This window comes from Puma concolor, chromosome B3, assembly GCF_028749965.1.
Source record: "Puma concolor isolate L17-30 chromosome B3, mPumCon1.1.hap2, whole genome shotgun sequence".
Lineage (NCBI taxonomy): Eukaryota > Metazoa > Chordata > Mammalia > Carnivora > Felidae > Puma > Puma concolor.
Genome location: NC_141672.1, coordinates 23,415,243 through 23,427,379, shown reverse-complemented (window position 1 = coordinate 23,427,379; position 12,137 = coordinate 23,415,243). Strand labels below are relative to the sequence as shown.

The window sequence follows — 12,137 nt, the reverse complement described above, 5'->3', positions numbered from 1 at the left end:
AGAATAAAACAAGAGTCTCTCACTCTTCCAAGTCTAAGGATCTTTAACAGTATAGAATAATTCTGGAAACTTCCCGAGGACTGATGGATGAATAATTTTCAAAAAGCAAGCAAAGATCCACAATGGGGACTCCCTCCATTACTGTTCTAAATCCAAAAAGCCTCTCTTCCGAAAGAAAAATACACTTGGCTTCACCCAGAGAGACCACTGTGTGGCATTTTTCCTGTCAATGCTAACTTTATTTATTTATTTGCTTATTTATATTGTTAACTCTATTTAATTAATACTCACACTTTACCTACTACTTCTTATATGATATAAAATGAAACACAAATATGTGCGTTTTTCTCTATGAATTTCCATATGGCAATAAAATGAGTGTTTCGGGTTGCCTGGATGGCTCAGTCAAGTTAAATGTCTGACTCTTGATTTAGGCTCAGTGGGCTCCATGCTGACAGTGCAGAGCCTGCTTGGGATTCTCTCTCCTCTCTCTCTCTGACCCTCCCCACTCATGCTCTCTCTCTTTCAAAATAAATTAACTAAAAAAAAAAAAAAAAGGTGTTTCACGTAGTGATTTAAAATAAATTGAAACAAAATAAAGAGCTAAAAACCGCAAACAACCTTAATGTTGCCACACCAAAAAAAGCTTCAAAATATAGCATAATTTGACCTTGAATACATCAAAGGAAACAATGATCTATACATAAAGTTGCATGTTACTTAAAAGTCAGATAAAATTACTGGACACTTATGAAAAACTTTTAGAATAAGTGGCATTAGAGCAGCTTGCAGTGGTTTCCTGATCATCCAGAGTTCGTTGTACCCATCTTTTAGATATGTGTAGTCTATCTTAAAAATTTTTTTTAAATATTTATTTATTTTTGGGAGACAGAGAGATAGAGTGCAAGCAGGGGAGGGGCAGAGAAAGAGGGAGACACAGAATCCGAAGCAGGTTCCAGGCTCTGAGCTGTCAGCACAGAGCCTGACACCGGGCTCAAACCCACAAAGCGCAGGGTCACGACCTGGGCCGAAGTTGGACACCTAACTGACTGAGCCACCCAGGTGCCCCACATGTAGTCTATCTTTGTTAATTCATTTCTCTAGCTGCTTATGTGCCGTTTTCAAATAATCTACTACAGGATCCAAACTAACAAAACGGAAACGCTGAAAAGAAAAACGCAGCAAGGTATCAACATTTTGTCTAAAAAGCTGTAAGTACGCCCTTCAACATGTTGACTTATCCAGAAAAGCCGGTTTAAAGGTATGTGTCATTTCCTAACCTAGAGGGAGTACCCAGTAACTTTCCTCATTACCTGCTTTTCACTAGGGGTGTGACAAGTCCCTGATAGAATCAGAAACAGGATTTACGAACAGAGTCAAAATATGTGCTCCACATCTCTGATCTATTCTCTCATCTACTACCAATGATAGAGATGGGAGGCAGCCAGCTGTTCTGTAGGTTTCCTGGGCAACACTCTGGTTGCATTTTTGGTTTGCGATCTTGAGAGGTGATCACTGACCCTTATACTTTGGCACTGTTTGTATCACTGTTTGACCTTGTTCAGAGAAGTTGGAGATTGCGCCTACACCAAAGTGGGATGTGTGCATGTGTCTGTGTGGTGGGGAAGAGGAAGATATGGAAAATGGAGCTGTGGTGATTTATTTTGACAGCTTTCACACTGGAAAATGCAGCCTGAGAGGCGAAGTAGGGTTTTGCTTGAAATCCCTGTAAACACTTCCAGTCGGTTGTGTAACACTAACACCAAAACCTCTCAGATTTACCCTTTGTGTTTCAGATCGCAGAACAAAGCAATGAGGTTTCCTTTTTTTTTTCCCTTTAAAATGAAGAATCGAATTAAGATTCCTCTTTAACGTACAATGTGGTTCACAGGTGGCTAGAGGTTAAGACTACAAACCAAATAGAGGGCAGAAGACACAGAACTGTCTTTCTCCCAGAACTGTGCAATTCCACGGTGAGTCTGCTGATAATGGGTAACAAGAGTTCAGTGAATGACATCTGGACTGGGGAACAACTAAAAATTATTTGCAGATAATATAAAGGCTATGATGGTGGCTAGGGGCAATGTAAATGACAACCAATGTAATTTCAAAGACTGTCCCCTCAAAAGAGATGCACACACAGAAGTTGAGTAGTAGAGGGAGAAAACCAGCAACCCAGAAACCAACACACTGTATTTCCCCCCCAAAGATTTACATTTAAAAAAGTAAAGTACATGTCTCCAGTGGCGAGGTTAGTCATATATCAGCTGAATATGCTCTGAACTCTTATGCAAATCATACTGCAGTAGTGATTATGGCATAATTTATGAGTAGGTTTGTGTCAGGAAGAATTTGTGGGAAACAGTAAGGTATGCTTTTTCTTTCAGAGTGTTTATTTGACTGTCACCAAACATAGCTGGCCTAATGAGACTCCCTGAGGCTGCCATCTCCTTTGATTCCCTCAAGGGCACACATCCTCTGGGATTCCAGGTGAAGAATATTCACAAAGAAACCCACATGGAACCCACTGTCCCAAGCTCCTTCTTCCTGAATATTTCAACCCTAGCACTCGATGGTTGACTATCACTCAGGTCACAAACTGAGCCATGAAATGGTACAAGCAAACAGTCCACCTTCGGAATTAAATTGCTTACCTTTGAGCAATTCCAATAATCCTAATCTCAATTTACATGCAGTCATTTATTCAAGTGTTTCAGGAATTAAAGCACCAGGAACCTATGGCTGTCTCACCCTCATTCCCATACTCCTTCCGTGGGCTTCTGTACAGTTACCTCTCACTGTTCTATACTAAAGAGAGAGGGTGCTGATAAAGATAATCAGACATAAGCAGATGGTTTCAAAATAATGTATTTGGCTGACACGAGTAAGGTTTTCCTTGCTTCCTATTCCATTTGACTAAGATCAAAACTATTATTAATCTCCATTTCCTGATATACAAGCACAGGTAGGAAGGGAAAGGTAGTTAAAGGATTTAAAATTAGCCTCAGATTATCTGTACTCTGACCATCAATGGTGCACTGTTCTTAGTATCCAAGAAAACCGAGGAAAACCCCAACAACTTAGTTTCTAGTTACACTTCTGAGATGCATACCTGAAGGCTGACTTAACCTGCATGTCCTAAAATAAAGCAGACGTATTTTGACTATTCAGTTCCAAATATCCTAAACATTCCTACCTATGAAATACTTAACTGCTTTTTCTTCAAATTGAGCTTCATTCTGATTTTTCATTGCAGTCTGACTAGCATCTTCCCAAGATGGAATTTTAAACAGTTGCTTTGGCTGTTTGAGAGAGATGTGAGTAAAGAAAAAAAGTTGGAAAGCTCTATTGTCTTAAAACATTCGAAAGCACTATCAATAGTCATAGCTATAAAGATAACACTAATACGACTATAATAATTTTTAATGAATTTTTAATTTCTGCATTTATAAAATTATGTCACACTGTGCTCTTAAAATGTTTTCCCAAATAATTCCTTACTCAACTTACATGCACAAATTTTAGGGAAATCATTACTTGAAGTTGAAAACAGTTTATTCTTCAGGATTATAGAGCTCAAGTATCCTCAGACTGTCTTGCTTTCACATCAAACATCGTTAGATGTAACTAATCCTAAACTCCAAAGTCTACAATGGGAAGGAATAAATAAGGTGGGAGTTTGCTAGCAGGCACACCTGGGCAACTTTAGTCAGTAATGAAAGCTACTTTTAACACTTACAACTTACTTGTTGACAATGGACCACTGATACAGTGTGATTTTCGGAGTTCAGGAAGGTCTGATCACTCAAAATTATGCTTTTCTCCCATTTGCAAAATTATTAGAAATTCTACCAATAGAAATTTATTCTTTGCCTCCCCCAATCTAGTTCATCTTTTAAAAGGCAACAGTCTTGGGAGAGAAAACCATTAAACTAGTTCATTCTAAGGCCGTTCTAACCTGCTGCTTGTTTTTATAGGTCCGTGAGCTAAAAATGGCTTTTACGCTTTTATTTGGCTGAAGAAAAATCAAAGTAAGAATAATATTTTATGACATGTGAAAATTACATGGAATTCAAATTTCAGTTTCCCTAAATTATTTTTATTGGAACACAGTCCATTCAGTTCTTTACATATTGTCTATGGTTGCTTTCTTTCTATAGTGGCAGAGGTGAGTCGTTGGGAGACAGCACATAGCTTGTAAAATTGAAAATATTTAGAATCTGGCCCTTCACAAAAAGTTTGGCAACCCTCTGTTCTAAGGTGTCAGTATCCCATAAAAATTACTTACTGTCTCACAGAAGGAGGTCACCCTATAGCAAAACAACCCCTGTAAGCTTCTGGAAGGAGAAGATAAGGTGAAACACATTGACCAGGGACAAGAAACGAAAGACAACAGGAATCAGAAAAATTTTACCCAAATTTTAAACTTTATTTATTTTTTTTAAATTTTTTTAGCGTTTATTTATTTTTGAGACAGAGAGAGACAGAGCATGAATGGGGGAGGGTCAGAGAGAGGGAGACACAGAATCTGAAACAGGCTCCAGGCTCTGAGCGGTCAGCACAGAGCCTGACGCGGGGCTTGAACTCACAGACCGCGAGATCATGACCTGAGCTGAAGTCGGACGCTTAACCGACTGAGCCACCCAGGTGCCCCTAAACTTTAAAATAACATTTACAGGTGCCTGGGCGCCAGTCAGTTAAGAGTCCACCTATGGCTTAGATCATGATCTCATGGTTCGTGAGTTCCAGCCCCACATCAGGCTCTCTGCTGTTAGCACAGAGCCCACTTTGGATCCTCTGTCCCCCTCTCTCCTTCCTCCCTCACTGCTTGTGCTCTCTCTCAAAAAGAAATAAACATTAAAAAAATAACGTTTAAAAGTTGTATATGCATAAATACATATATCCAGAATATAAATCATTCCTCAGGCCATGAAAGTTTCTTTTTTTTGTCCTTTATTCCTTTTATCCATCATTTTTATTCATTCCTTCCAATGTCTTTCCTTTGTTCTTCCCTCCTTCCCTCCTTTTCACTCATTTATTCATTTAATTAATTCATCCATTCATTCACACTTATTGAGGCAGATACTTTGTTGGACATTGGGTGCACAGTTATCAACAAGGGAGATAAGGTCTCTCTGCCTTCATTGAGTTTATATTCGAAAGGAGTAGACTAAGAGATAAATAAAGAGGATACTCAAACACCATGATGGAGAGTGAGGGCAGAGATTTACTTTAGACAGTTTGGCCAGGTTAAATGTCCATGAAGAGGTGACATTTGAGCTGAAACTCAAAGGATGACAATGAGCCATCACTGAAAGAGCTAAGGGAAAGCATTACAGAGAGAGGAAGTAGCAAATGCAAAAGTCCTGGGTTTGTTTAATTTCAGGAGTGACAGGGACACTGGATATTAAAATATCCTTTTAAATTAGCAGTATCATAAAACTCAACACTATTTATTACAAGCTTATTATGTGCTGACAGTATTTTTCATTTGACATTCCCCAAAACTCTCAATAGGTCAACATTATTAATTTCATTCATTTTGAAAGTCAGAGAAGTAGACTCAAAGACATTAAATGTAGTGAATTCCACATTGTGGTTGAGCTGAGACTGCACATTAAGAAATACATATATGTGTATATTTACATATACATGTCTATAAAGATGATACCTTTTTTTATTACCATGAGAACTATATTTTGTGTGTGGCAGAGGTTAGGTTTCATACTGGAGGAGTGTTCTAGAGCCTCTTTCTCAAAATTACACAGGCCAGAACAGCATTCCAGAACCCTAATTTTAATAGATGTCAGGTGACAGTGTAACAAAACACATACTATATCACAATAAAATTTAATGTTCAAATAAAAACCATTATTTTCACACATTCTTACAGTTATTTACCATATCCTCAAAAGGGATTGTATTTTTGCCATATGCGTTTCTTAAGTGAGTTGCAACTGCTTCTATTTCTAGGTGTGATATTAGGCCATTTGAAGACACACAGCCAATACCACTGGGGAACTATCAGAAAAAAGGGTAAAGAAAAGCAAAGATCTAAACTTGATTAGCTGTGATGCTGTACAGCTAAATGGCACCTCTATTGTGCTGGTCTCCCAATTCTTTCAGGTCTAGGCTGCAGGAGTTAGATTCATTACAGAGCTCATAAATGGCCTCTGCTCCCCCACCCCTGTTTTACTGGTGACAAATTTATTAGTTCTTTTCTAACAGTGAAATGAGAACTAGGGATTTCAATTACACCCAGAATGTAGTAAAGGCATGGAATCTCTTGTAGGTAATATTTTTCTATTCCATTTTATGAGCAAATATAGAAGTACTGTTAATAGACATTAAATGTTATTTATTAGCATGCTAATAAGCCTTCACACTTTTAAAAGTAAACATTAAACTTCTAACAAATTAAATTTAGAAGAGTAAGTGTAATGCAGATACTCTGGAAAAGGAATGCACTTCAGAATCAATTTTTAAAAACCCAAATCATCAGTGATTATGATAAAAAGACAAAGATATGAAGAGATGCTTATTACTCATTCTTTCAGCTCATTTTAGTTTTATCACTTTTTCCACAATTCAAAATTTATGCAAACGTTTTCAATGTTGCCTTTAATTTTTGCCAGAATATTTTGAACCTGGTTTAAAACTGAAATTGAAGAAGCCCAAGGAGGGCTTTAGTAACAACTTTCTTTGGTCTGTTTGTTTAAAGCATGATGAATAAGCAAAAAGAAAAGGTGCAGAATGGAAAAAGAAAAATGACCCTTCTCCTTCCTAGAAGTGTTTGAGATTACTGGATTGCTCATAATCGTGCACCAGGAATTGGAAGTTTCCTCACATGCCAAGAGACAAACACACACACACACACACACACACAGCCCAGTTGCCATGTATACATAAAGCTTAGAGCCTAAGGGTTTGTAAATAGTTTTAAAGTTAAATAGAAAAGCAGTAAGGAGTTTCACTAATATTAGTCCCCAGTATTATCTGATTTATTTAATGCATTTTGTACAAGTCATTTACCTTCTTATAGTCTTTTCTTAAGAAACTAAGAGGTGAGTTAGTATTTTACCACACCAAATTCTTAATGTATTTTTCAATGAATCATTCTCTTAGAAGAAAAAGATGGAAGAAATCCAAAGAAACAGAGGCCAAGAACCTAAACAAACAAACAAAGTGTGGAGGTTGTGTTCTCCATAAGCTCTGGAGGCATTGAAACACAGTAGTACAGAAGACAGGCAGATTCTAGTGTAAGTACTAGCCCTGCCAACTACTGGCTGAGCAAGCCAGGGATGTTCTTCATCTGTAAAATGAAAATAAAAGTATTTATCTTCTAGAAGTATCACAAGGAATCAATGACATACATTTAGAAGTTTCAGCAGTGTATGACACAAAAGTATTGTCTACCATTAATATCATTCATTAACAGGCCAGAGGGTCATTTTTTTCTTCTCTTTAGATGCACAGACCATCACCCTTTTGGATCGATTTAGCAAAACCTTGACAGGAACTAACACTTACTAAATCAGTATTCATTAATAATTAAAACATAATATTAGTGAGTTTTCAAGACCCCAGTCTGGGGAAATCTTCTGCAATATTTCTTTACATTCTGGAGAATGTGCCAGAGATAAGGATGGGAGACAGCTCTACAAATGAGAACTATAGTTGCTTACAATGATCTCCTATTAATACTTAGAACCTCAGAGATTTGTTTTATTTTTAATTTTTTTAATGTTTATTCATTTTTTGATAGAGAGAGAATGTGAGCAGGGGAGGAGAGAGAGAGAGACACAGAAACTGAAGCAGGTTCCAGGCTCTGAGCTGTCAACACATAGCCTGACGTGGGACTCGAACTCAAGAACTGTGAGATCATGACCTGAGCCGAAGTTGGATGCTTAACCAACTGAGCTACCCAGGCACCCCTAGAACCTCAGAGATTTCACAGTCAATGGAAATGGTTCCAACCAGAAATGTATTATTGCTAACCATTTGTTCCCAAAACTATTGCACACTATAGACATTCCTTAGAACACTGTTTTCACAACTGTCATTGTTATCAAGAGGCAGAAAAATGGAGTGTTAATGGCCTGAATATTTGTGTCTCCCCCAAATTTCACAGGTTGAAATCCTAATCCCGAATGTGTTATTAGGAGATGGGGCCCTAAGTAAGTGATCGGTCATGAGGGCAGAGCCCTCCTGAATGGGCTAGTACCCTTAAAAAAAGATTCCAGAGTGTACTGTCTCTGCTCCTATGATCCAGGAAGTGGCTGGATACTGAATCTGAATCTGCCAACATTACTACTGAACATAGACAGTCAAACTGCCTAGACCCTAGACTTCCTAGTCTCCAGAACTGTGAGAAATAAAGGTTTCTAGTTTAAGACACTCAGTCTATGGTAGTTTTGCTATAGCAGCTCAAATGGCAGACACACTATTATTTATCCAAAGTTTGAGGCCTATCCAGGGACTGAGGAGAATAAGTAGATGCACACATAAAAGAGACTGGTCCTGAAGTAATTACTTAAATTGTAACCCAAATGAAACTGTCACAAATTGTAAGGTGACAGTTGACTACTCCGGAAGCATGGCAAAAACTCCCAGACAAGCTCAACACTGCAAAACATCGTAACAGGCTTAGATGTTTTTCATTTTTCATAAGAAAACATAAGCCATTCTTCCATCAGCCGCAGTGTTCATGGAGCCCACGGTTCAGACTGTGACAAAGGCCCTAAGGGATATTTTCTGGAAGTGTTGCTTTTCATGGAGTCCACTGCAAAGGGGCTGGTATATGGAGACACATAAAATAAATTCCCCCCTTGTGGGAACAATTTATAAAATTTGTAACACTCAGTTGGCTCATTTTCTCTACCAAGTTTTTATAAAACTTTGTCACAGAGTAAAATTTGGGCACTTGAACTCAAAAATTACACTTTATATTTGCATTTTAAAAATGTTTCCAAAGGGCGTCTGTTTGTTTTTAGAGGCTTCTGTAGAAGCTTGACTCAAAGGAAGGAGGCTGCTGAATCCCAAACACTTGTGCTTTGCATCTCTTTGGATAAACAGAACCAGTCACACTTTCATATTTTTTTTATTCTCAAAGGCCATGGTCTATTAATCAACTTCCATACATTCAGACATAGACTACTTCGCTTTCAGGGTATTCTATTTTCCAGTTTTACTGCTATAGATTCAGAATTAAAATTAAGTTGCGAATTTTAGGTAAAATAGAGTGATAAAATTTAGTGGTCATTAAAGTTTCAAGTAGAATGTATTTTACTGAGCTTGGTTCCCTGTTCTCCTGAGGCCTCTTGACATAGTAAATGGAAGTGTGCAAATCTAATTGGCTGAGACCTTGCTTGACCCTAATACAGACTGCTAACGTTTCATCTCTGGTGAGACCTCATACCGAATTTAAGCTTGGTAAGCTTCTTTACCTTGAGCAAACAGATTTTAATGGGCCATTAAGCCACCCAGCCCTGAAAGTGGCAAGTGTTGCCCAATCCTCCAACCCCCATAATCACCCATGTTTTGCATGGTTTATGTCATTGGTTACAAACAGGTATGTTTTTTTAAATCATATATCACAAAAAGAAATACAGACATACAGTGATTTGCCTACATTCTTGCATCTTGGGAAGAATATGTAGGTGTGCATTACGTGCTGATTTCCAGAAGTATGGAAGTTGCATTTTAACTCTCATGAGTTATCCTATGGAGGAGCAGGATACTGCATTTACCTTCTAGTTTAATAAAGACTTGAACAATCAATCATAATCTATCAATTTATTCAAATCGGGACTTCTAAAAATGTACCATAGAATCTTCTAAGCAAATTACAACTTCCAAGGAAATTTAAGAATTGCTTTAACCAATCCATCAGTTCTTCTAGAGATTCAGTGTTAGAACACAGCATCCTACTTCATCCTTACTTTCCCTTCTAAATAAACTCAAGGACTCTTAGCAGTCCATCTCTGCATTTCTACCTGTAATCTCTAAAGTCCCCAAATCACTATGTGGTTTGAAAGTACAGGCTGTGGGCATTCTACAGTCAGGAAGAAATGACTGACAGCAAAATCGTGGAAATTATCCAGTTGGTCTGTTGACTATCCCAGTTTATCACATGGTTGTTCACCAGGAGGATTGGCCATCTATGGGTACTACTCAGATATTAATGCACGATCCTGCCAGCCTCCGCCAGGGTGATTTATCTACCCATGTCAGCTTTTGGTCTTTGGTGTTTTTCTTGCCCAGTTTATTCCCAATGATGTATCTGCCAACTCTACACCGGAATTCTTTTGCATATTATAATTCCCCTATATTAATATTTATTAGACTTGTTCCAAAAGAACTAAGAAATTCAATTCTATTTTTTCCTCAAACACCATGTTGTCATAGGCTATTCCATAAGTAGCTGAAATGAAGTAATGGCTGAGGAAAAGATTATATTCTCCTTCCACTCATTTCAAATGCTTTCCCTGAGCACTACTGGAGTGACAAAAACAAAATCAAACACCTGCCCCTCCACTCCCCCAAAGTTTCTAAAAATATAGATCAAATCCTTCAAATGGCAGGTTCCAGCTATTTTTAAAAGCTACCTGGGAAAGAAATTAAGTATAATTATGGGTCATCTGAAAAACAGCATGTCACAGTAATGCCACTTAATATCCTTCAAGGGCATCTGTAGCTTCTGGAATGTCTCAGAAAAAAAATATATTACTGCAAAAAAACCCCCACAAACCCAATGCTTTTAATTAAATGAAGGATTCAGCTCATTTCTAATGAAAATACTGATACTAAAGAAACTGTGTCTAGAAATATTTGTGACATTATTTATAGATCTTACAACTAGAAAGTTTCCTTCCTTTTTCCTCTTAAAAAATGATTGATGTTCATATTTGGCCCATATAATCAATTTCATTATCGCCACATTGTGACTTTTTTCACTGTTTCATTATATTTAGTAGCTATCCAAAGACACAACACTCTCTTTAGCATAATCTGACTAAAATCTTCATTTAAAGTCATGATTGCCCATGGAGGGAGTGAGTACAGTCAGAGAGAGGGAGAGGGTGGCTCTGGGAAGGCAAAGGGACATTTGTTACTTTATTCCATTATGCAGCACCATGTCTGGTGCACAGTAGGTACAAACAATAGTCAGTGTGTGGAATTAATATTTATAGAAGACCTGCAGGCACCAAGGTTTATGCATTTCTTATCCCAATTAATCCTAAGGTCCTTTTAAGTCAGTATTATTACTGTCCCCAATTTATAGACATGGATATTGCCTCAAAGTGAAGTGAAGATGGCTTAGTAAAAGAGGAAAGTGAATAGGAAAAATCATGTGGACAATCATCTGGTTTTATCTTATTTGACATAAAATGAGTTAGCATATGAGGCGGGCATATGCGTTTTCCAGATACTCTGTTTAGTGACTGTCTGTCCTAGGTAGCATTTTGAAGCTTTTTGTAACCAAGCAGGGTACTCCTTTGGTGTGATTTGCGCTCTGGGGTTCACAAAGCAAGAAAGTGATGAAAGGTGAGTCAGGTAGGTTGGTAGTTGACAAAAACGAAAACAAAAAACAATAGCAGCACCTACCATTCATTACCAGTCATCACAAGTAAGGTGGCAGTCACTGAATATTTTTCACCTAAATTGAGGGAAACGGATTACCTTTTGTGTCTATTTAAAACATTTCAGGTGATCTCAGAGAGGATTAAATAAAGGATTTGCTTGTTTCAATATACCTAAAACCCATATGCAAATAGGACTCTGATACCATACCACACATTTATGGTCAAAGACAATACTTTGTTTTTAAGAAGAGCAGCAAACAATGTAACTGCAGATGAATGCCACACACACACACACACACACACACACACACACAACCTAGCCAGACAATATTAAGCTCCAGTGAAGAATTCTGGTAATTACCAGCTGTATTTTAGAAATCACTGTTAAATATGTTTGTCTCCATTGTTTGTGATTCTTCTTAAGATTGAAAACACTCTTCTCTCTGCTGCCTGCCTCCCTCGCCATTTTTTCCTTTTCTTTGCCCACTGTTTCTTGCTACTCGTGCCAAATTACTCACTTACTGACCTTTTGGTTCAATACTACATTCAAAG

General features: G+C 37.7%; 1 protein-coding gene across 9 annotated transcripts in view; it reads right to left on the bottom strand.

Annotated features, from left to right (window-relative positions):
• The window catches only part of CEP128 (centrosomal protein 128), a 397,276-nt gene that overhangs the window by 71,681 nt on the left and 313,458 nt on the right, over positions 1–12,137 (bottom strand). For 6 of the 9 annotated variants that reach the window (XM_086709100.1, XM_086709103.1, XM_086709099.1 and 3 more), the window contains one exon: positions 3,213–3,302. The exons of the other annotated variants lie outside the window; for them this stretch is intronic. In XM_086709100.1, the coding sequence (XP_086565226.1) occupies positions 3,213–3,302 (90 nt within the window). The remainder of the gene's footprint in view (positions 1–3,212; positions 3,303–12,137) is intronic. 9 annotated transcript variants of the gene reach the window in all.